Here is a 24,386-nt window from a genome sequence, read left to right as displayed (position 1 = left end):
CGGCTGCTGAGGCGGAGGCGGCACCGCAACGAGGACCCAGCTGCACGCCAGCAGCGGCCCTGCGGCGGCGACCCGAGGCCAGCGCCGACCCCCGCACGGGCGCTGCCCCTCGGAAGCTCGTCGGGAACGGGGACTCCGGTGCCCACCCCGCAGCTCGGCCCTGGGGCTGCGCGGGGGCGGCCGCGGCTGTACCGGCGCTCGCCGGCTAAGCCAACCCCGCACTGCACAGCGCCGCGGCCAGGTGCTCCCGCCCCCGGCGCCCGGATTGACCGCGCTGAGAGCCAATCGCCCGTGAGGAATCTCGGCAGCTGCCCAATCACCGCTCCGGAAATGGGATGTGGGCGGTGCCCCGGAGGACAGCGGGCTCGGTGGCGCCGCGGCCGAGGAAGGGCGAGCTCGGGGGCGGCGGCGCGGGCGAGCGCGGCCGGGCTCCGGCCGGCACTGCCGCAGGGATGGCGGCGGCCGCCGCGGCGAGGGGCTCAACCCCCATGGGGAGCGCTGCGAGCCGCCCCGTGACCCGCTGAGCGCCCTCCGCCTGCGCGCTGCCGTTACCCCTCCCCGCGGGCCGCCCCGGCTCTGCAGTCGCCATAGAGACCGCGCCGCACGCCATGGGGCGGAGGCTGGGCCGGGGGGCGCCGCTGTAGCCCCCGCCCCGCGCCGCGCACACCATCCCCTGTGGGGCCGGGGGCGCCGCCGGGACTCGCCGCCCCGCCCCGAGGAGCCGCCGCCTCGGCCCCGTTCCAGGTGAGGACTCGCGGTGCTGCGCCGCGGCCGCCGCCGTTACCTCGCGCCCCGTCCCCGCGGGCGCTCTGGCCGCCTCGGCGGGGCGCGGCCCGCGGGCTCCGGCGGCCGCCGGCCCGGCCCCAGCGGCTGCTGCGTGGGAGCCGCGTCGCGGTTTCTGTCCCCGCGGGAGAGGGAGTTTGCCGGGCGCGGGAGCTCCGGGGGCCACGGCCCGCCCCAGGAAGGGCTTATTCCAGTGGGGCAGGACGGGGCGATCCCCTCCGTGGAGTTAAGGTCGGCAGTCTGGCGGGCTCCAGCAGCAGTCACCGCTGCCCCGGCCTCTACGGAGAACTCAGATTTATAGGCACGAGATTTTTTTTTTTGTCCCTCCCACTTGCTGCAAGAAGGCAAATGGTACAGAAATTTACTTCTTCTGACGGCGAAGGATTTCTGCTTTAAAATAGCTGCGTCTGTATTTCCAGCTCTGGGTTGTGGCATGCGTGTGACGGCTGCTGTGTGGGCACGGCTGGATGGGAAGCGGGCTGTCTGTCGCCTGGCGCTCTAAGTGCTGGAGCCATTAGCGGCACTCGCATCGATCCGTGCATACAGATATGCCTGGCTAGGCCGCGGGTGCGCGCACCACGGCGCTCCGGGGAACACAAACCGCGCGTGGAACGGCGTTAAAAAGACGTTATTGCACGTACTCTTAGCTTTACAGAGAGGAAGTGGGAAAGCACCTGGTTCCCAAGTCTACAGATGGTCTCTGGAGGTGCAGCGGCATCCTTAGGCTTCTGTTGTCACTCTAGAGCAAAAGCAATGAGAGGACAAAGCTTGCTACGAGGTTTGTAACCTCTGCTGTGAGCCTGAGCAGTTGGAAACAACTGCTAGTGTAAGTGGGGGTGGAAGTGCAAATAATGATAATATTGATGTATTGTCGTGGGGGCGGAGGGAGATGGACACAAAGGAATGACCCTGGAGTATACCACAGCATTTTGAGAACCTTCTACTGTATTTACAATTAAGCTGGAAAGGGCTATAGAAAATGATTTATAAAATAGCCTGTAGTGGCTTTCTTAGTTAGACTTTATGTGCAGAACCAGTGTAATTTCAGCTTAAATGTTCTGAATTAGTAAACTATATTGCAGGAATGTTGACAGCCTTAAAATAAATCATACTGTATTTATTTAAGTATCTTGTTAGCCTTATAGTGTGTGGTTAGTTTCTGTGTTATGGTTCTGGAAAAAATGAGTAGATTTTTAAAATGCGTTCTGTGTAGTTAATGCCATACCTCTGTTGAACACATGCTAGCTATGCTTGTAGGTATGTCAGTTCATTTTAAGAAGAGAAAGGTTGAGAAAACAAAGGTTAGGATGCATTTTGCTGCTCTTATTTGATTTTGGTAATGTTTTTTGAAGTCTTTATTGTATGAATTCATGATAAAAAGATACCCAGCATTTTTATTTTGTGTTAATATTGTCCTGAATACTTTTTTGATGGTGATTCATTTGCTTTACAGAGTGAATGATGTTTAACAAACTTTCTTAACTTATTAAACCAGAGGTATACTTGTTAACATTTGTTTGGCCTGTTAATGAAATTATATATAGGAAAGTTTGACTGCAATAGTATGAGTAGTCATTTGTCGAAAGTTATTTTGAAAACAGTGCATCAAGATGCAGTTTAAAAAATGTGAAGATGGAACCAATTATCCCTAAAAAATACTTTGTTCTTCTCTAATATATTCCTCATGTACCATTATTTACTTGAAGCTCAGCATCTTTTTAAACTTCCTGTTTGGGAAGGATGAGGTTAGAATGAGAAGAACAAATTGAGCGACTGGAATATTGTGACGTCGTTTATGTTTAGTGTAGTCACTGTACTGCTGCTGCATACTGCAGGCTCTGATACTTCTAACATCACAAATTCCAGAGAGGCTTTTCTCAATCTGACTGATTATATCAAGAAGATTTTTAAGTATGACAGATGAGAGATATAAGTGGTGTTTTCCCTGTTCAAAACTGGCTTCTAAACCATCAGTTTCTGCAAGTGCTAGATATTTGTGTAAAGAAGGTAAAGAATTTGTGTAGTGTGTGAAGTTGCAGTGTATGGTATATTAATATACTACTGTGTTTTCTGTTTCAGAAAGGGCTTGTTTATCTTGTGGGAGTGAATTGGTACTTTACAAAGGAGATTGACAGTTTCTGTGTATTCCTGTGTCTTGCCTTGTCTGTTTCTTTTTCTCTGGGGAAGCACTACACAAAGCCTTTGTGTTAGGCTGGAGGGGTGGAGGGGAGGAGAAACAGCTGCCTTTTCAGTAGGAGACCCCAGGATTCATCGTGGTCTCCCAGGGATGTGTTGTGGTACATGGACCAGCCACTGTCCTTCCTCCCTCATTCTGCAAAAACACTCTCACCTCAAGAGAGTGAAAGCACTCTCACTCTCACCTCTCACCCGAGCTTCCTTTGACTGATCTCTCAGAGCAGCGAGTTGTGCCGTGGATCTAGCAGATCAGTCTGAAGGGCCAATTGTTAAAGCATTGGTGGGCAAGAATTAAAACATGCAAAATTGCCAAAATATAAGGTTTATCTTAAGGAATTCAAGAACTACAGGTCATATGTGTTTAAAATTTTCCTGTTATGAATTTGACTTCTTGATCTGCATTAGGTTGAAAGAAACTTTCTCAAATATTTTACTTGGCTTTTTTTTTTTTTCTGTTTAAGAGGTATAGTATCTAGGGTACTTAAGTGGGAATTAAACATGTTAATTTTTAGAAGTGGAGATAAAAGCTGTTTCAGGTGGATAAGAGAGTACAGCTAAGTGGAGCAGTTTCATTTTTCTGCTTTGCATGCACAAATAGAGTGCTCTAATGCTTGTACTGTATTCTCTGTCATGCAGTGGCAGAATAAAAGAGGGAAGTTGGCTTCCCTCTTTTCGTTATAAATATCGGGTACTATCTAATGTGGATTTTAGTAACTATATCTTGTGTGTTCTGTCATAATAACTTCTTTGAAAATATCGTCCAGTCTGTACTTATCCTTTACAACTTTATTTATTTATTAAAATTTTAGAGTCAGAATACTCCCCTATCCTTGCTTCAGTGCTAGGTGTTTAGTAGTGTTCTTTTGAGGGAATCTAGTAACTTGGATTTTTTTTAAGCTGCTGATGAAATTGAGATGCCATTCTTAGCCATTTAAATTTATGGTCTATCATTCTCTGTATGAGCTTATAGGTCACTAGTCTTGAAACCTAAGTAGTGGAAAATTCAAGCAATAAAATCTGGCATTCTGACACTTCACCTCTTGATCTGGTTGAGAATTCTTATCCCATTTTTGAGATGTCATACAAGTCATAACTTTTGAACAGTTTTTTTTCAAAATTATTTTTCAATTGATGGAAATGAATCCTGGAAAGTTTGAGAAGGTTTGTGGGGAGAGGGGAAAGATTTAATTTGAGAGGAGTGAGGAAGGGAGGGCAGATTGAGAAACTGAAGAAGTCTTGAGTGTTTTTAACAAAACTACTTGGTTAAGAAATAAAAATGTTCAGGCATGTTTTTCTGTGGTTCTTGTTCCGTGTGTTTGAGAACTTTTCATCACAGAATTGCACCACTCAAATGTTATTTCATGCTATTCCTTTTGTCTGAAGAGATTAATCAATTATTAAGAATTGGACTGATGAGGAACTCTCATCCACTAATTTTTCCTTTTGGAGAAATGTGTGTATGTAACTTACCTTGCATTTCAGTGCAAGTAGTAGTTGGAAGAGTTGAAGGCTTCTTTCGTGGATGAAGTTTGCCAGATCACTGATGGTACTGATGAGAGTAATTTTCTTTCCAGTACAAAGCTGTCTGACGCATAAAGGAAAAGTAAAATACGCTGAACTTGCTTTGAGAGCTTGTAGAGGGTGTCAAATCTCTTTAATATGTAGCCATATTTTTCTATCTGAATGTTGCAAAGGCATTTGTTACTTGTTGCAGGACAGGTTACTAATTTGGAGCTCACGCGCAGAAAAATGTAAAGAATCAGGTTTTGTGTCATCCCCATCTGTTTATATAGAAATAATTTTATTATGTTTTTGATTCACTTCTCTCACAACTGAAGTTATATAAAACTTGTTCCACTAGACTCATCTGCAGTTAGGAGAGATCTTGCCTTTCAGAGCTTGTGTCTTTTTAGTAGTTGGGAGTTGTCTTCAGTCGACAGCTGCTTATTGGTTCTGAGAGGGGGTTCGTTCTGCTCCCTGTCACTTCCCAGATATTTCTTAGATAGTATTTGCTGCTTCTGTCATGCTCTGTCTCAGAGTACTAATGTTTGTGAGGATTGTAACAACACTTATTTGGTACAGTGTTGTTCAGTGTAGTAAGAATTAGATTGCTCGGTTAGGTGGTGTATCAGCAGGATGTGTCTTGTAGCTGTCAAATTTACTTGTTGCCATAGTAATGCTTCAAATGCCACTCGTGGCAAGCAGTGTGACTTTGAGCATATGAAGTATGACTCTAGCTTTGCAGTGTCGAAGAATTATAAAAAAGGGAGGCAGTGATCTGTAAATAGAATATACTTTTCAGCATCAAACTGGTGACTTTTTAGAATGTATTTGGATTCTTGAGTTATATGCTGCCTTGAAATAATTATTTTCTTGTCTTTCATTTATCAGCATCTTGACCTTAATAGATCTAGAATGGGCATTATCAACTGATAGAAAATGTATCAGATGAAGAATGACTGTGCTGTTCCTTGAGTTTGATTGAATTGAATGCCCTGTTCATGTGTTGCTTTGATTTTCCATCTGCAGTAGTTTATAAATAAAATCAAAGATTCCCTGAATCAAGTCAGCCTAGAACGAACTGTCATGTTGCACTCTGAGAGTTAAAGAAGAGGAATTGACATTGGATCACTGTTCTTTTTCTGTGTGACATTTTGTGCTTTTTCATTAAGATCTAGTGATTATTCTGATAATCATGATGATTTTGGGTGAAATTGCAGTTCTACAGTTTTGAGCAAGACAGTGTATCCAGTGAAGAAGCCTGTTGAATAATTCATCTGGTTAGAGAAAAATCTTGAAAGAATCACAGGATAGATTAGTATGAAGAAAGGATTGACTGGTCTTGTGGAGCAATGTGCTAGCTAAGCCAGTCAGGTCTTGTCTTGACCAGCCAAGAACTAAGAAATTTATGCTGAAGCTGGGGAGCAAACCCCAGCAAAGGGTTGCCCCTCCTACAGTAAAGGAGATGTGTGCAGGAAAGAAGGTCCGTTATTGACTGTCTGGTGATACTTGTTATTTATTTATGAATATACATAGATATAAGAATATTTTTCACATGTTACCTCCTGCAGATGAAAATGCACATTATTGGTAAACCACTCTAACTGTTGGCTACTGCTTTTAAATGAAAAATTATGTTCTCTGCCTGGGCCTTTTCTAGTGCCCATTGATCTCTGAGCTACACTGAGTCAACTCACTAACTTGGCAGAGAATGATTGTAAAAATGGAGCTGTTTGTATTGTTTTTTGGCTGATATCTGTTTATAACTCTTGCTAGGTCATGCTGTTATGTGCAACTTCACCTTGAATGCATAGCTGAGATAGTCATAACCAGGTCCTTTCGTTTGCTGTAGCCTGCGTGCTCAGCTGAAAGATTTTCCTGGCTATTGTCAGTTCAGGGAGGACATAAGAGAAGGAGGAACATTTTACTTGAAAGGCTGCTTTTAGGTGATGGTGCACTTTCTTCTCTGTTAATTTGAAGGAAATATGGGCAGCATGCTAATTTCAGGCTGGACATTTCTTCCTGTTGTTCTGATATATTTCATTAATTTTGTGCCCAGGACACCTCAGTCATGTGGCAGTGTTTCTGTATGTGTCTTTCCTTGATCAGTCAATTTTCCTCTTGTAATCAGGGAGCAGCTGTACTTTGTCTAGCTTGTTGGAACTGGCAGTTAATACTTCAATTCTATTGTGAGGCCTTGCTCAGTGAAATATTTCTTTTTCCTGGAGTAAATGTTTGGACAGAATTGATTTATGGTCTGAATCAGGACTGTGGCTGACATATGAGTAGCCATGCAGTAGATGTTGGTAATATTTGGTAATGGCATATTATAAAGTGCTTTTATACTTCTTACTCTGAAACACATAAAAGCTGAACCTTGCTCTTAATAAATAAGAATGTAGTTATTACTACTCCTAACTGTATTATTTCTATTCTAGCTTCTGGTATTGCTAAAAAAACCCAAAAACCAACTGTATACAGATTTCACCCATATCATTGAATGTTTCCTGTTCTACAGGAGAAATCTCATAACCCTGCTTGCCATATGATTGTGTATCTACATGATGCTCTTATAGAGTTGAAATTAGTTGTTGTTTAAATAATAATTTTAAAATGCAGAAGTATCTCACCACAGTTTGAAACTGAATATGCTTCAAGCAAATGTAGTGACTATTGATGTTTAAATAAACCACCATAGATAGAATTATATTTCCTTTATGTAAATTCAAGAACTTAGAGAATACTGTTATCAATGTAGGGTTATTATTCTTTGCTATAATGGTGTCATGTGTAACTGTTTCCATATCTACAAAGTTAAATCTCCTCTTAGTCAATCTGAAGTAAAATTTCTAGTTTTAGACAAATTATTTGTATAGATCAAGTGATCAAACATTGAAAATATACAAATATGGTAGGTTATAGGTCAACAGTGCAGTCAGGATTATTTTTGTAGCCCGGGCTTTAATTTGGAGAGATTTGAAATTAAATGTCTTTATTTACATGCAGCCAGTATTTCCTAAAACATGTAACACTGTTATTCAATGCTTTTTATTATTTAAGTAAGGGATAAACTGAAAGCCTGTAAAGGTTTCTGAGAAACTTTGCTCTTTTGATTTTAGGAATAATTGTACATTTGTATGGAAGAGAATTAAAATCTGATCTTGTACTCTTCTGATGTGTGGGAAATTCTTACAATTTTTGAGAGTCTCTTGACCCCATGTTTGTAATACATAAACTTACTGATTTTCATGCCTCATTGTTCTGCCATGTTTTATTTTTTCAACTGATCCCTGGAATGTTTTTTCTGAACTTAAGACAGCCCCAGCAAACAAAATATGCCTGGGATAATTGTATTTTCATAATGAAATATGCTTGTATAATGAACTTTCAAAGACAAAAGCTGCATCACTTTACTCAATCTGACTGTGTGAAGACCAAAGGAATTGTTGTGACTATTGAGGCTGTATGTGTAAAACCAGCCTACCTTGGACTTCTCTGAATTATGTGTGCTAGCAGTGGTTGAATAAGAGTATAGAGTGTAGAAAATCATTGTGCTGTCTTTTAAGAATTGTCAGTAATGAGGTGTCCATTGAAAGAGTTAATGAAGTATTCTATGAGTAGAGTATCTTTATTAATGAAAACTAAAGATCTTGGAGATATTTTTATGCATTTAAGGAATGTAAAGATTTGACCTTTTACTTATATGATTTGTGTGTCAGATCTTTTGCAGTTTCCTTGACTAAAGTAATTTCTGTGAGATAATCTGAAGTAACTGAGCTTCATAATTTTGGACACCAGAACGGGATATAATATTGTAGCAGCAATCCTACAATGAGGATAGAGAGGTATTATGATCTCTCTTAGTATTTATTTGCCTCCTCATCCATACTTGTCATAACTTTAGTACTCCAGCAAATACAAGAAGTAACGGATTACTGCATCGTGTTGGGTGATGTTTCCATTTATTCTTTGGCCCTTGATGGATAAGGTCTTCTTTTATCTAAGTTGGCACATGTGTAGTTTGATTTCCGTCTGTGTAACCTGTTGATGCCATTTGTCCTTTATCACTTCCTGATCTCAGTATCACCTGCAAACTTCATAATTTTTTCCCGAGTAAAAAATGTTTCAGTATTAAGTAGGAAGTTGATTCCTATGGGAGTAATTAGAGAGATATTTGTTCAGTTCACTTACAGTTATATTTTGGGACCTATTATTTAATGTATGATCTATTGATTTTCTGGCAGAAGGAGTCTGTACTGTGGGATATAAAGTTAGATGTCTTACAGAAGTAGAAGTTCCATAGTGACTATTATCCTTATAGGCCAAACTTGTAATGCCATAGTAAAAAGTTAGTTTGATGGGAAGTGGAACTTAATTGAATGGCCACAGGTATAGTGTCTTCCTTTAGTTCTTTATTAGTCAAGTCCCCTTATTTGTCTGGAATTGGTGTCGAGCTGATGGCCCATAGTTACCAAAGTAGTTTCATTTATCCTTTCCAAACTTTACCATCAGTTATCTTCTGGAGTGTTCAATGTTTCAGGCACCTTTAAATCAGAGATCTCCTTGAAAATTCCTATTAAGATACAAATTATTCAAATGCATCCTTCTCAACCTGTCTGACCTGGTAGCATCTCAGTAGCATCTGTGGCGCACTGGAGGCGCAGCGGCGGGGCTCGGGGTGCCGTGCCGGCCTGGCCCCGCTCGCTGCCCGGCCGGAGCTGGCCAGGGTGCTGAGCCGCGGGCCTGGGGTGCGCAGGCGGCCGGCAAGCCCCTGATTGCTTCGGTACTGACCGGGGGCTGCCTCTGACGGGAGCGTCTCGTGTTCTCGTATCGCTGTATCCTGGGACTTGCACAGATAACCTGTATGCCTTTGCTGCTTATATCAGAAAAAAAAAACTACTGTGAAAGTTTTCCCTGAGCCACGGCTGCTGGCTTTTTAGCATCTCCAGTCATGCTAATATCCTCATTGGGACCAGATTCTTTGCTGTCCAAATAATACCAAACGCACCTATACCACCCACAAGCAAGGCACTTCTATAAGTGCATTGGCATTCACTGTGCATTACAGTGAATTTTCAGACAGTGCGTAAAAGGCAAAAAGCATTATTCTGCTTGTAGTTAAAAACTTTCACAAAGCGCCTCAAGAGAATCCTATAGAGCAACCTCCAAAGATGAATCTGGAAAGTAACACTTAACACCTATAAACAACTTCCATCTTATTGCAGATATCAGTTTTAATTTTTTCCTCCATGACCCACGAAGTCCTGTGTCCTGTCTTTTTGTCTGCACCACTTCTTTAAAAAAAAAAAAAAAAAAGTAAAGATGATCAGTGATAGCACTGGTTTAAATTATTGTTATTAAACATACCCCTCTCCCATTACTTCAGTAATTCACTTTTAAAAATATCATACCCATTTGCTAAGTGTTAGGCCATATTCATTTGAATCTATATGTAGCTATATTGACAAATTTGCTGCCGTTTTTTGTAAGTAGTTATGGTTGAAGACATGAATCCTCACTGATACAATTACAAAGTTCTGTATTTCTGTAAAAAAATATATGTAGTGTACATGGAATAAATATGTAAATAATGTAAGCATATATGTGTATATCATAAAAACACATACGTGTAATGTACATATATATATAGATATGTATTTAAAAGTGTGTTGTGTCATATTCTTTATTAAAATGTATGTTAGCATAGCAGTATTATAAATAATCTATATTTCTGATTCCCTGAACTAATTTTTGCTTTGATGCAGTTATACCTGAGAATCTTAAACAGAGAAGAAGCTCTTTGATGGCCAGCTGAGCAATTATGAGGAAGTAGAAAAAAGAAATGTGAGAGAAGCATGAAGGTGTTAGAACATGTAGCACCTTCCTCCTTCTCTCCTCTTTTCCCATTTAACTCCTTTTCCTCAGGCCCTTTCTGGCGAAAGGTTTGGATTCCCTTCTGCTGTGCTGCTTGGCTCTCAGGCAAGAGCTGTGATTTCTTGACATGGCTGCTATTCTGTGTAGCGTGAAGTCAAAAGGCTAGAGCAGAGGTTGGAGCTGAAATGTAAGGAAACCTGAAGGAGGCAGCTGTAGATGTATTAAAGGCAAAAACAGAGGATTTGTTTATTTATTTAGGCTTCATGTGTGTGAATTGTATGTTATAGTCTAAACATGGTGATGGGAAGTAATTTCCATGATATTTTTTTTAATCCATGGAATGTTTTGATAAACTTGCTTCATTTCTTATGCATCACCATATGCTTGGCAATTTTAGTTAACACACACACAAAGAAAGAAATCTCTAGCTAGTTGATTGAAATATTTTAATATTTTGAAAATATGGCTATTGCTCTATCCATGAGTGCTTTTTTCTCTTAGAAAAGCCTCTCTCATAGGTTTTTTTTGGATTATTTTCAGCTTTAAAATTATTACTGAACAATTGTTAGTGGTTATTGAAATGTTATTTACTAGCTGCCAGACTGAAACAAAGCTATTGGATGGAAGAAAATTAAAACTACTTTTTGCAATTCAATACTGCAGCCATCAACACTTAACTAAAACTTCTGAAAATGCAACTGAAACTTGAATCTCTTCTCTTGTTCCATCACCACCAGCTACCAGCTCAACAAAATTTCCAGGAACAGATTGTCCTTTTGTCAGCTTTGACAACTGATAGTGACCAACTAATGGATTAAAAAGCATACTTTTGCCCTGTTTTTTTGTGCATGCTATAGGGTCTTGTATGGTTTTAAATAATTTATGATGTGGTAAAAGCCTCCTCTCGTTGGGGAAGGAAGTTTTATGTCACTGAAAGTGTGTGATCACTTCTCTAGCAAACAATGTAGAAATCTTTGTAGCCTTCTTTCTTGTATGCAAGTAGTGCCATGTCATAAATAGGTGTATATGCGCTGAATGAAATGAGGGAAAAAAATGCCTTAATGCAAAACAAAGCAGGCTTCCATGGTATTGGATGTAGTCAGGATTTGCCTGTAATGTGTTTTCTATGGGAAAGGTAGAAAATATCAGAATTTAGTTAAAATTCAGAGATTCTTTAGGAAATTATATTCAGGAATATTCAACCAAAACAGTTTAGAAAAATGAAAAGAATATTAAGAGATGTGAATATTATGTCAAGTGACAACAAAATTATGGAAATTCTTGTCCTTTTTTCATCAGTTTAACATAGTAACTTATTTGTGGAAAGAGAGTCATAACTCTTTCCAGTTCCTTTACAGCAATTGTTTATGGCTACTCATAAAAAATTTATTTTTTTTTTTTTGTAAATTAAACAAAGTATTGAGAGTTCCTTGAAGTAACAAAGTAGATACAAATACCATATTTTTGTGGGTTTTTATACTTTTGTTTCTCTTGAAGCTCAGACATTTAGCAGTCTAAAATTTTTGTCCTGTCACCTATATAAAAATTGCTGTCATATATTTTTCAGCTGCCAGAAGTAGCAAATCAGTTTTTTACATTAAAGTGTTCTTTCTATTCAAACTGTAACATTGCTGTCAGTGATTTAAAATGTATTCTGTGAATTTTCATTGTGAAAAATCTGACCCTGGGTGTCTGCACCAACTTTATTAAGATGGAGATAGTCTTGAGGTTAGGAAATGTGTATTAATATATTAGTTCTCTGCATTTAAGCTATCAAATTATTTGAGTATAAAGATTAGAGGCATTTCCAAGTATTTTCTGAATTTAGGTAGAGGGAAGAAAATCTGTATGGAAGCACTGAGACAGCACTAAACCCAACACAAAGTGGAAGGGAGAACATGTGTAAAATAGAAGTTAAAGCAATAGAATAAATGGTATTTGGAGTTTCTGAGTGTTTATAATATTTTTTTGAGAATAACTTCACATAAGTGCCAGAAAAGAAGCGTTTACTTGAGTTGAATTGTTTTGCTTTATGATGCCATTCCCACAACAGATAGCTAGTCAACTGTTTTAGGGTGGTAGCTTCTTTCAAGTAACTGACAGAAAATTATACACAACATTTTGAGTTGCATCTCATCAGTTCAAATAATTTGAATTTATGTTGTTACAGGGAGCATAATTTCTCTGTCCTCTCTCCATCTTACCAAACATAATGTATGCATGTAAAATTCTGGAGTAAAAATCTGTATTCAACAGTAGTCATATGTGGATGCCTAAGGAAAAGTACAAAACCACAGATAATATAAATTATACTTCCCTCTAGTTCTTTTCCATTTTTTAGTAAGGGAATTCCTGCACTAAATATACTTAATATGTATTTTGAGCAACCCACAGTAGTTTTCTTTTTCATGTTGTTGACTGTTGTTCACTTGAACCATTGTAAACTTTTTAGTATTCACAGTATCTTTTTGCAAGAAGTTGCACAGATTAGTTTCCTCTGAGTCTGGCTCCTGCTGACCTATTTTGATTTTTTCTCCTTCCTTTATTAAATGACATCATAAATAGCTGATTCCTAGCTAAATTCTATATGTCCCTAAAAATTTTGTAGACAAATACCTCTCTCTATTTCCCATCATCCCTTGAAAAAAATTGTAAGTCGTTACTTCATGTGGAAACTAGTCTGTATCCCTGATTATCTTGTTCTATTTTCGTTCTTTCTTTTTTTTTTTTTGATAGAAAAGAAGGGCTGTTATATACAATACTCAATATACTAGTGAACCATGCATATACACATGATCTTCATGTTGTCGTCTGCTTTGTCTGAATTCCTAAGATTTAGGTTTTTTTTGACTGCTATTTAGCATTGAGTTGCCATCTTTTTTTACTGAATATTTGCTTACAATATTTCTTATTTCTTACATCATAATAACAAGATATTATTCTTGATTGATAACAGTTTCTCATGTGTTTAATGAACAGTTAGGATATGTTCATGTGTTTAATAATAACAGTTATTATTTTTCTGATATACGTAATTTTATATGTACATGCATAGAACCTCATTTGCCTTTTTATATCCTGGTCATACAGTACCATGAAATCACCCAACAGATTGTCTCAATTGTCCCTTTAATAGTTTGGATTGGAACTTTAAAGATCATCTAGATCCAGCCCCTGCCATCGTTGCCACGTTGTTCAAGGCCCCATCCAGTCTGTCTCCTTCTTTTGAGGGAGCATTGTGTTTAGGTACCCAAGGAATCCATTCCAAACTCGAAAGTAGAGCTGTTAATGATCCAGATGGAAGATGATGAGTCAGGTTTTCTATATGTGAACACTTTGTGCAAAAATATTTTTTAATGGAACCTGAGTGAAAATATTGATATTAATAAATGATAACTCATCAGTCTAAAAAGGGTAGCTCTCTGTGCTGTACTGTATATTTACAGATGATCTAGGCAAGATGCAAATACTGAAATTACATAGTCTGGTGATACAAGAGTATTAAAATTCGCAGATATGAAGATGGAAGAACTGGAGAAAGACCTTGCTACTGTGAGGTAATGATGAATGAAAATAATCATAAAGCAGTTCACACAGGATAAATAATTTAAAATTTACAGCGGTGAACTTAAGTCTTTTGAATGTCATCTTGCAGGTTCTGTGAAAATTACAGGTTAGTGCTTACTAACAATGCTGGTCTCCATATCTCAGAGGGGATGTAGTAGAACTGGAAAACCACAGGTGGTGATCAAAATCAGTGAAAGACCAAATAATTGAAGAGGTAACTGAGAGGGCATATGGTAGGGGTGTATTCCCTGTGTAGGACTGAAAGGTGAACAGGGAGCAACCATACGCTGCCGTTCTGTATAAGGGTTAATGAACCTCAAATATAACTAGCAAAAGACAAACTGGAAACAAAGATGTGCTTCCCACAGCACGGAATTAGGTTACAATTTGCTTTATGAGTGTTAAGGGTGGTTAAGTTTTCATGGTTCAGAAAAGTTTTGATGAACTTGGAGACAAAAAAATCTTAAATACCATCCTTGGCACTCTGTGTTTTGTGTCCCAGCTTGCTACATCCCCAGAAAGTATTCTGGCAAGGGTAATCATATGCTTTGTGTGTCTTTGTATTTTTCCCTAGACATCAGCTGCTGGCAATAGTCAGGGACAGAAGATTGGACTAGGTGGATCTTTGGTCTGATGCAGCCTATCTCCTTCTCTCATAAGCTGTCCATGCTATCTGATTTTCTCCTGTCTAACCTATTTTTTTTTCTGCTGCAAATTAAGCTGATATTTTTGGATTTGTCCCAACTGTAAATACCTTGGCCAAAGTTCCATTTTGGTTCTTTAATACATGTCTTCCATTTCAAACCTTGAAGGACCTTGGATTAGGAGCTCAAGTTTCAGTCACTGTTGCTTGAACCGCCTTCAACTGCAGCTATAAAACAAGTGCATACTCTGACCAAGCCACATTGTTGACTGGAGCTCCTGTACCTTTGTAGTTTCCAGCACCAATAATTTTTAGGGACAAGCTGGTTAGGCAGTCTGAGATGAGATATACCCATCTCCTTTGTTGTTGTGTATTGTACTTGTAGATTTGATGTTGCCTGAGCCCATGTGATCATTGTGGAATATTCTGTGAACAAGAGAGACGTCTTGGCACTGTACAGAACCTCTCTCTACAGCCATGCCAAACTGAAGATAAAGTAGTAACTTGTGCTGCTCCGCTGGCAGTATATCATATGTTTATTCACCTGCCTTAGTGCCACCTTCCTTCACCAGAGCCAGGCACCAAGCCATTTCCCACCTCTCCTGTCATTTGGCAGTGCATAAGGACCCATTTATATGGCTGTGTCCTACCCTCTGGTGCTAGGGGTGTTGACAGCAGTGTTGAATTGGTCTTGGCAAGAGTGTCACTGTGGTTTTTCATCTTCTCTTTGTGCCTGACATTTTTAGCGTTTTTGATCTGCTGCTGAAAAGTACAATGCTCCTTGAACAACTGAGGTGTTACTGCATGAACTGTAACTTGATGGTGTGTCTTTCCTCCTTAACTCTGTCAGGGATTGCTGTGTTGGGTGGCAGGATGGGTTTATGTTCCCCTCACTGAGGAGGCCCGTCAGAGTTTGGTAGATGTCCTGCACTGTGTGGACTCCCTCATGTTCCATCTCCCTGTCAGCTAGGATCTTCTGGAGTCATCCTGCTTGGTGTAGTAGTTGCTGTCCTCATTTCACACATTAGTGAAAAGAAGAGCTTTATTTAAGAGCTGTATTTAAGGAGATGGCACACCTATCTACTCACAGCCAGTGTCCTCTCTTTATCACAATACTGCAGCAGATTTAGTTATGTGCCCTAAAGATAAGGATGCTAAGCGATCAGACATTACAGACTGAAAAAAGATCTTCTCCTCTGTTCTTTTTCCTGTTCTCCTTAGCAAGCAGTCAGGCTTCATCAACATGTCTTTGTGATGTGCTTTATACACTGATACATCAAGAGAATGCTCAGGTTTTGTTAGTGAGTCCAGGTCACTTCATGGCTGGTGCTGCAGGCTGAGCACAATGCTGTGAGAGCAGTCATGTGGCTGCCAGGTGGGCTGCTTCTGTGCCACTGGCAGCCCTCTTGATCACTTGAATGCTGTCAGTGCAGACAACGCTATTCACATGCTGTCTATCTGAACGTCTCATCAAAGTTTTTCTGCCAATTTTCTCGTATTTTCCAAAAAGTTAAGTGTTATTCCCATCTATAATTAGAGTTTGCCCTGAACTTTAGTTGATTGGCATTTAGCTGTGTATATTCCCTTGCATCATTCTCACACAGTCCTTAGCAGCAGCTCTTCTCTGTAAATTGTTGTGTATCTACTCTGAGAAGTTTCATAGGCTTTGAAAGAAGTTCTTCAGAGCAGTGCATTGCTTGCCTTCTTGTCTCCTCTAGTTGTGTATTGTATGCATGTGCTGGGCATTTATATTTTTCCCTTTGAGAAAATGGATTTATGAAATAATATATAGTACTAGTCAAAAGGTCAACAGTTTGGAGCATCTTAAAAGATCAATTTATGTTATTCCTTGGAATATAAATGGTGAACTACTAATATTCTGAGTGTATCCTAGGAGGATGAGTTACTATTCCAGCATTTCAAAAAACTGGAAGCAAAGATTTTAATTTTGCTGATAAATCCACACTATAATTAGTTTGATATTATAACACTGTGCCACTGTTTAAAATATCTTAATTGTTTGACTTCAAGCTGTCTTTGTTCAAAACCACACTTCATTACCACTTTTCTACAATGAAAATTTTCCTAGGATCTTAAAAAATTATTATTGTAAAACCTTGTATAATTAAGGTAATTGCAGAACTGACTTTCCATTTTCAAGTTTCTTTGAAAAAGACTTGAGAAGTAAACCAAATTTTTATAGCAAAAATCCATGGTTCTAGTTCTATTTAGATTTTTTGTCAATACCACAACAGTCTTAGTGAATCTAAGACATAGAAATACAGCTTTTTTTTTTTTTTTTTTTTTTTAAGTGAGACTTTTAGGGTTTTAAATTAATTTTTGAGTAATTAATAAGGTTTCACAATCCTCTTTTTGATTTGGTACTCACTAGGAGTTGTGAGAAAAAATTGAGAATTAATTTCACTTCCCCGAGGGTTAGGTTTCCACAACAGTATTAGAGGCTTTGCACCTGAGGTTGAAGTTCAACAACTGGTTTCAGTTGAAAGCACCACAGTTGTCCAGCTTTTCCCTGTTCCCTACAGCTAACTTCTATTTCTCTTTTTCTGACATAAGCCTTTGTGCTCTAGTGGGGCAGATCAAATTAGGAATTAACTCAAGCATCTAAAAAATACCATGATAAAAATGTCATGGGTCAAATTCTAATTCTTCCCTGACTGAATTTTTCTGTTTTTCTAAAGGTAATAAATCACATTCCATTTCTCTGATAGGTGTCATAACCATATAATCTCTCCCTGTCATGTGCATGCAGATACTTTCCTTTCTCTATGGCAAGATATAGAGTACCCTTTATTTCAGTTGGTCTGATCAAGAAACACTGAAGTTTACTTCAATGCAAATGCTTTTAAGTCCAATATAATTTCGAGTTGTAAATTCTATTTTGGACTTGAAGAGGGTTTTGTGTGCCTAAAACTTGTATGATTTTGCTACATGAATTAGTTGGTTTAGTGAAAGATAATACATTCCTTTGATAAACATTGCCTTACTTGGGTTTTCATAATATTTTGGTACTGAATTCTCTTGTGAACTGAAAATAGCGTGGTAGCTTGAATATATATATATATTTTAAAAATAAAACTTGAAACTAAATGTTATATATTTAACTCTATCTTCCAACTGAGAAATTTTCTCCACCTTTGTAATAACAACTGCAGAAGTTGGCAGAAGGAAATACAGAGTCTTTGGCAATAGCACACAAGGCAGTTGGGAGCGTTTCACACCTGGAATCTGCAAATGGTGATGAGTATTTTTGGCACTCAAGGACTTGAGAGAGGAAAACCTAAAAATTACATTGGTTCTGTGTTGAATTTTTAAAAAGATTTTCTTCACAACCAATACAGTTGGAAATTTAAGTCAAGGTTTTAAATTCAGTTTCCTCATTGATGTGATGAATGATGATTTTCAAAACACCAGCTTTTAATGGATGTATTTAGAAAGTATTCAGGTTTAAGCGTAGAATGGCTTTCTAGTTTGGATGTTCAAATAGATGCATTTAAATAATTTCTATCCCTAGAATTAAAAATTTGAACATGTTCTTAGCCTTTCTAAGACAGTGGGCTTTATTGTAAATGTGGTGAAATTAGGACTTTGAACATTTCCTGCCCTGATTTTCTCTTTATGCTGGCCTTTTAAAATATCCCTTGTTCCTTAAGTTCTGCTTAAAAATAGAAAATACAGAAATGGAAACCATCTTAGGTAGATTCCAGTTAATTTACTATATTTTGAATGGGCTGAAGGCAGGCAGGTAGAGCTCTTAGTATGCTCAGAGAGTTCCTAATAGCAAAAGGTTGATACTATTCCATAGTGGAGGTAGCACGACGTGTGTTCCTTTCTATGGAATAGAAGTAATCTTCTGTGCTCCCTTGCTTTGTCCTGGAACTTACAGTACCTCCATTCAGCCAAAATTGTCTGTGCTACTTTCTTAACCTTAGGTCTGAATTTAAACATCTATAAAGGCCGGTAATTTCAGCCTAAACTGAAATTTGCTTCATTTTAGGCTATCTCTAAGGGAATTATATACATGCACACAAATTACATTAAAGGATTGCCTTTTTTTCTGGAAATTTTGCACTGTTATTTTCAAGTACCATATAATCTCTTAGTATACTTGGATGGGGTAAATTCATCTTTTTCAGGGCTAATGTGTAATTAAAATCAGTTAAAGTGAATAGCAGGGTTTTAAATAATGGATGTCCGTACAGTATTCTGGATATTAGCTCTAATGCTCCTTTACCTGTTCTTGTTTTATACTGTTATCAGTTCCCAGCAAAGGCTTATGTTATGGAACAGACTGTCCTCATTGTGTTGTCCTAGTTACTCCATGACCTCTCACCTGAAAATAAATTTGACAGAGGGCTAATTGTCTTTCGTTGTAGTTGTGTTATCTTGAAAAGTGCCTCTGAAGTGACAAACTGATCTGCTAAGAAAACGGATGAGTTCATGAATACAGAATTTAATGATATATATATTGCAATTAGAGTGGCTGTTACTTTTTTAGGAGAATTGTAAAGATGTGTTTGTTTTACTGAAAATAGCCTTACTGCCACCTAAAAAACTGCACTGCTATAGGATTCATCTGCTGAATGAGTAAGGGAAAGCTTGCACCTAAACTGTGTGTCATTAATTATTCATCTGCTTCAGTAGAATACAGAACATGCTGGAGCTTTCTTAAATTGTTAACAGCATTGTAGCCTGTTAAAGAGCTATGCTGAAAACAATGCATTTCAGTAATAGAAATGCTACTGTTATCTACTTTTATGAGTTTATTTAATCTGTGAAATTTGGAATGGGCCAGTCAGTCTGAATTCAAACCCTTCCAAATTCAGAGAAATTTCAGTTTCAGTCTTGACCTGAGAACCACCTCCAAATAATGCATATTTATATCTGTCCAAAAGTCCTTTAAATATGGTTATCTCTAGTAATGTCCTTCTGTATAAATTTGAGGGAAGGTGATTGTAATCTAAATTGCACCTACTAGAATACATGTTATCTCTTACTAGGTAAGGAATATAAAGATATTTATCCACTGCAGTACATCAATAATTAACAGATTTGCAGATTATACAGTGTTAAGACCATTAGAGAACACATCAGAGCAATGAACCTCTGCCTAGATCAGATTGTGAATAAGATCTTTAAAAACCGTATTCTCGTAGCAATGCCTGAGTGCAAGGATGGAGATGTATAAGCATCTGATAATATTGTGGTTTAGCAAAAGTATAAAGCATTTTTAGACTTAAATTAAGGAAATGAGACTTCTATCACAAAGAAGTAATAAGAAAAACTTTTCTCCATATGAGGAATTGGTATGGTAGAGTCTGATTCAGTGTGGATGTCTAACTCAATGTTGCTGTCCATACCACAGGAAAAAGGTGGAGCAAGGAGAGGGGCTTTGAAGGAGGACTATATAAAAGACCCATGGCTGTGAAGGAAGGCTTAAAGCTAAATGTATTAATTTACACGAAGTTAAAAAAGTATGTTTAAATGTTTAAATGAAGTGAAATTACTGGAAATGGAAATTGGTTACCAAAACTGTAACCAAGTTGTGTGGTAAAAAGTTAAAATTAAATGCATTAAACTTTGAAACAAAGCAAACTATGTTTATTGTGAGGAAAGAAACATACTGGAATATATTAGCAGTGAAGAACATTTGGAGTCTTACATATTAGTGTGTGCTAATTCACTGAAACGGGTTGAAATTATGAAGTGGCCTGATCAGGTTAAGGTTTGGACCAATTTCAAGCCTTCTGGCCTTGAAATTTGTCACTGAATCCTTCTTCTGCTTTACTTGAAGTCTTGAAAAAACCAGGATTCTTCAATTTGACTTCAACATGTTTGTAATGCTTGCAGTTAATTATTAAGCTTCAGGAGGAGCTTAGCACCTTGTCTTCAGGGGCTCCCGAGAGAACTTCTGCCTCCCATGCATGACAGTTCAGTGGGTCCTGGTGTTTTATTGCTTTGAATAACTGGTTTTGATGATATAGAATAAATATGGTTGCTTTGTAATGATCTAGGATGACAAGAGATTTAACAAGGAATTAGTGTATTTGAATAGTATCGAGGAATTGTGTACAAAGGAAGATTTTGTTACCCTGGCAATGCAGATATTACATACAGTAATAGAGTACTTCTATGACAATTCTTAAAATACAGGGTGGTTCTTTGAATGTGTGTGTTGGATCTTTGCATTCTGGGCCAGTTGCTGATGCTCTGTTACTCTGCTCAAGAATCCACAAATGCATAGCTCTCAGAAATACTTGTCAGAGTTGTGACTATAAATTGTAAATTTAAATGTATTAAAAACAAAAAGTTAAGTATTAAGTCAAGGCTGATAGCAGAATTAACAAAAAACTTTGAACTGTCATATCTTTGATTTAATAAAGCATCTACTTTTCCTACAGGTGATGAATTTTGCTCATGTTTGAAAGCTTCAGCAAAAATCTTGCCATTTTATATTTTGCTCTGGTGAGATGAATAAGTTTCGCCATTACTTGTTTTAAGCAAATATCAGGAAAAAATATACCCTTTTGAAGTTCCAGTATAGAATTTTACTATTTATTTGTTGAGACCAACCCATGCTTCGATGTAACTGGCACGTGGTGGAAAGAAAAGCAAACATTTGAGTTAAAATGGGGAAAAGGGGAAAAGCCACTGTATGTGCTTTAAGCATATAATTTTGGAAATAGACCTTTTCCCCTTCATTAGTGGGTTTTTGTTTTGTCTTTGTTCCTGACTATGTTATGATAATTCTGTTAGAAAGGATAGTGAGTGTGGTCAGTGGTTAGTAGTGTTAAGGGGTTCACATAAATGGCTCTAGTTCTTTTTAGAATTTTGACCTTATCTGCAGGGGAGAATTTACTATCACCGGTAGAATTTGAATTGGTTTAGTTCAACCTGATTCAATTGCAGGATGGATGCTGTTACTCACAATACACAATCTTAATTTGGTTTCCCTTCTTTGTTTGAATTAAACCAATTCAGGCTATGTATTCTGAATGAACACTCCTTCACAGGCACGTAATCCACTCTCATTGGGTGTAAATTCAAATCCTCAACTAATCCAGGGGAGTTTGTTTTATCTGGAGTTGGTTCAACTGTCATAATGTCCAATTGAAGCAAAAAGGTGTAAATATAATATGAAAAAGAAATATCAAAGAACATGAAAAAAACTCACAGTTACTGTTGTGTCAAACAAGTGTTTGTCTTAAAAAGCCAGGTTGTTCAAGCAGTGGAGTGTTTACTAAAAAAAGCATAATTTAAACCCAGTAGTAAGATTGGCAGTTAGCCACATGGAAGGCCATACTGCTGATTTAAATCAGAATGATTGTACCAGTTTTGCGTATCATCTGTGTGTTGATTCAGGGAGAGAAACATTGTTCACTTGCAGTTATGCTATTTTGAAAGCCATAGAAATAACCTAAAGCAAATATAGTTTTCAAAGAGTATTGTATTTGGATAAGAGGGTTTATACAAAGAGTTACATTTGTATAATTACACCAGTGTAACAATAAGCACAGTTCTAGAAAAGCTCAAAGAATTGACATAAGGTTTTAATTGGTTGTAGTCGTTGCTGATGGGAGCCATTACAGATATGTTAATCTCCAAAGAACAATTTTTTTATAATACCATCTATAATCCAATTCAGCAATGATTGCTAAAAATGGAAAATTAAAAAAAAAACAACTGTCAAAATTACCAAAGACAGTGTTTTTGCCCTACCAAAGACAGCTGTTTATAGCCTGAGATAATTGTACTTAAGATGTATTTAATCAGACATAATCCTCGCTATGTGAAATACATTGTAAAATGTGAACTAGTCTGTATGCAGTGCAACTGAAATTTAAGTATCTATTTTTAACATTGTAATTTTTTGGTTAATATTATTTTAATGTTGTTATATATTACAATAAATTAATCAAACAATTATTTGATAATTATTATTTAATAAGTTATTAATTAGATTATTTAATTAGTTATTAATTTTAAATGGGATTATTAAAATTAAGTTTAAATGTAATTATACCTTGCAGCAATTTGAAACCGCTTGTGGAATACACCTCTGAAAATGTTTAAGTTCATTAGTTCTGTATTGAGATGGGTATTGGAGATTTGGGAGAAAGCAAGTTGGAAAATTAAGGAAGGCTATCCTTGAATTTTTTTCTGTACTGGAAACTGTTTGACTAAAATTTTAATGTTAGTCACTGTGGGATACAAAAACTAATTCAGGTGCTGAGTAAGAAACACAACTTTTATTGTATTTCTTGTTATTCTGTTAATCACTGAGCTCTGCTCTGTTTCTGCAGTGACTGGTTAAATGGAAGCCATTCCTGGGATCTGGATGGTTTCTACTGACGCAGACTTTGCATAGCAGCTCCATCACCTCAGGAGGTTGCAATGAGTGGAGGAGGGGATCAGCCTGACATCCTCAGTGTGGGAATATTGGTCAAAGAAAGATGGAAGGTGGTGAGTATGCCTTCCTGCAATTCTGTGTCTCCTTTGAAATACGTTTTTAGAAAGAAGTGCTTTGTGCTTTGAAATTAATTTTAAAATTCTTGTGAGATATATTTTGCTTATTACTTAAATTAATTGTGAATGAGCTTTAAAACTACTTGTTTCTCTTACCCTACTGTAAAGAAAATTTATGAGGATTTAAAGTGGTTTCTTTTTTTTCCTGATAAGGACCGAGGAGAGTTCTTAAATCCCAATGTAGTGCCTGATCCAAGTACAACTGGAAGAGTACTGTTAGTATATTGAACCCAATCAGCCAGGGATTATGTCAGTCCATTCTGGAGATCAGTCAGATGCCCTTCCCTAAAACTAGTAGGTTTCTGAGATATGTTGCTTTTGTTTGTTGGATTTTATGGCATAGATTTATTCTCAGCTGATTTGTATTCATTTGATTGTGTGCCAGCATTGGCTTTGCCATAAATAGCTCTGTTCCCTTTTGCTGTTCATATCCTTGATTTGCATCTTGAGGGAGATAGTATCCAGTTGAAGCTATTTTTGCTGGGAGAAACAGGCTGAGTTCTTGTAGTTCTTTCTCCATTCTTCTGATTACTTTTTGGTTTTTTTCCTTAGAATAAAAAAAAAGAAAAAAAAGAAAAAAAAGAGACCAGTTCACAATAGAACATTTAGAGAATCTGTGTGTGTGTAGTAGGCTATGAATGGATTCTGAATTGCCCATTTTATATTACTCCCCTATTTCAAGTTTTTTAGACACAACATAGAAGATACAAATTCATCATTAATTTTTAATTTCATAAGGGAGAATTATTTCAACTGTTTTGTGCCCTATCTTTCAGTTAAATATGCAGGAAGCTGATACTAACTTTGTGTAGGAAATCTTTGTATTTCCTTTTGGGTAAACAGAACCTAAATAGCTATCTCTGGATTATAAGTATTTGTAAAATACCTTCTTATATTTAATCTCAATACAGCAGTGAAGTCAAAACAGAAAGCATAGTCTTGATTCAGATCAAATAGCATAAAATACCATTTTAAATACAATAATATACAAAATATAATAGATAATAACATACATATCACTAGCCACAAAACCATTTAGTTGTCTGATGTGTGCAGCAGTGGCTGTGTTTTCTTCAGGTTTATTTTCTTTCCTATGTAATGAAGACTGCTGATGACATAAGTATCTTCTGGAAAATTTTGAAAGTAGGCTGAAGTTCGTTTCACTTTGTAATTATACATTTTTTTTCACTTTCGTAATTATACATTTTCACTTATGTGTTTTCCAGATACAGTATTACAGGTAGATGAGTGCCAAGTAGTTCCTGTGGGTAGCACTTCA

General features: G+C 37.8%; 1 protein-coding gene across 3 annotated transcripts in view; it reads left to right on the top strand.

Moving 5' to 3' along the window:
- Nucleotides 1-359: 359 nt before the first annotated feature.
- The window catches only part of TTBK2 (tau tubulin kinase 2), an 85,738-nt gene continuing 61,711 nt past the window's right edge, over nt 360-24,386 (top strand). For 2 of the 3 annotated variants that reach the window (XM_038139041.1, XM_038139039.1), the window contains exons 1-2: nt 360-744; nt 22,885-23,044. In XM_038139041.1, the coding sequence (XP_037994969.1) occupies nt 22,976-23,044 (69 nt within the window). In that variant the 5' untranslated portion in view covers nt 360-744; nt 22,885-22,975. Of the gene's footprint in view, nt 745-772; nt 1,562-22,884; nt 23,045-24,386 lie in introns of those variants that run through there. The other variant, XM_038139040.1, reaches the window with a different exon arrangement.

Source organism: Motacilla alba, chromosome 5 (genome assembly GCF_015832195.1).
Source record: "Motacilla alba alba isolate MOTALB_02 chromosome 5, Motacilla_alba_V1.0_pri, whole genome shotgun sequence".
Lineage (NCBI taxonomy): Eukaryota > Metazoa > Chordata > Aves > Passeriformes > Motacillidae > Motacilla > Motacilla alba.
This window is presented reverse-complemented; position numbering and strand designations above follow the sequence as displayed.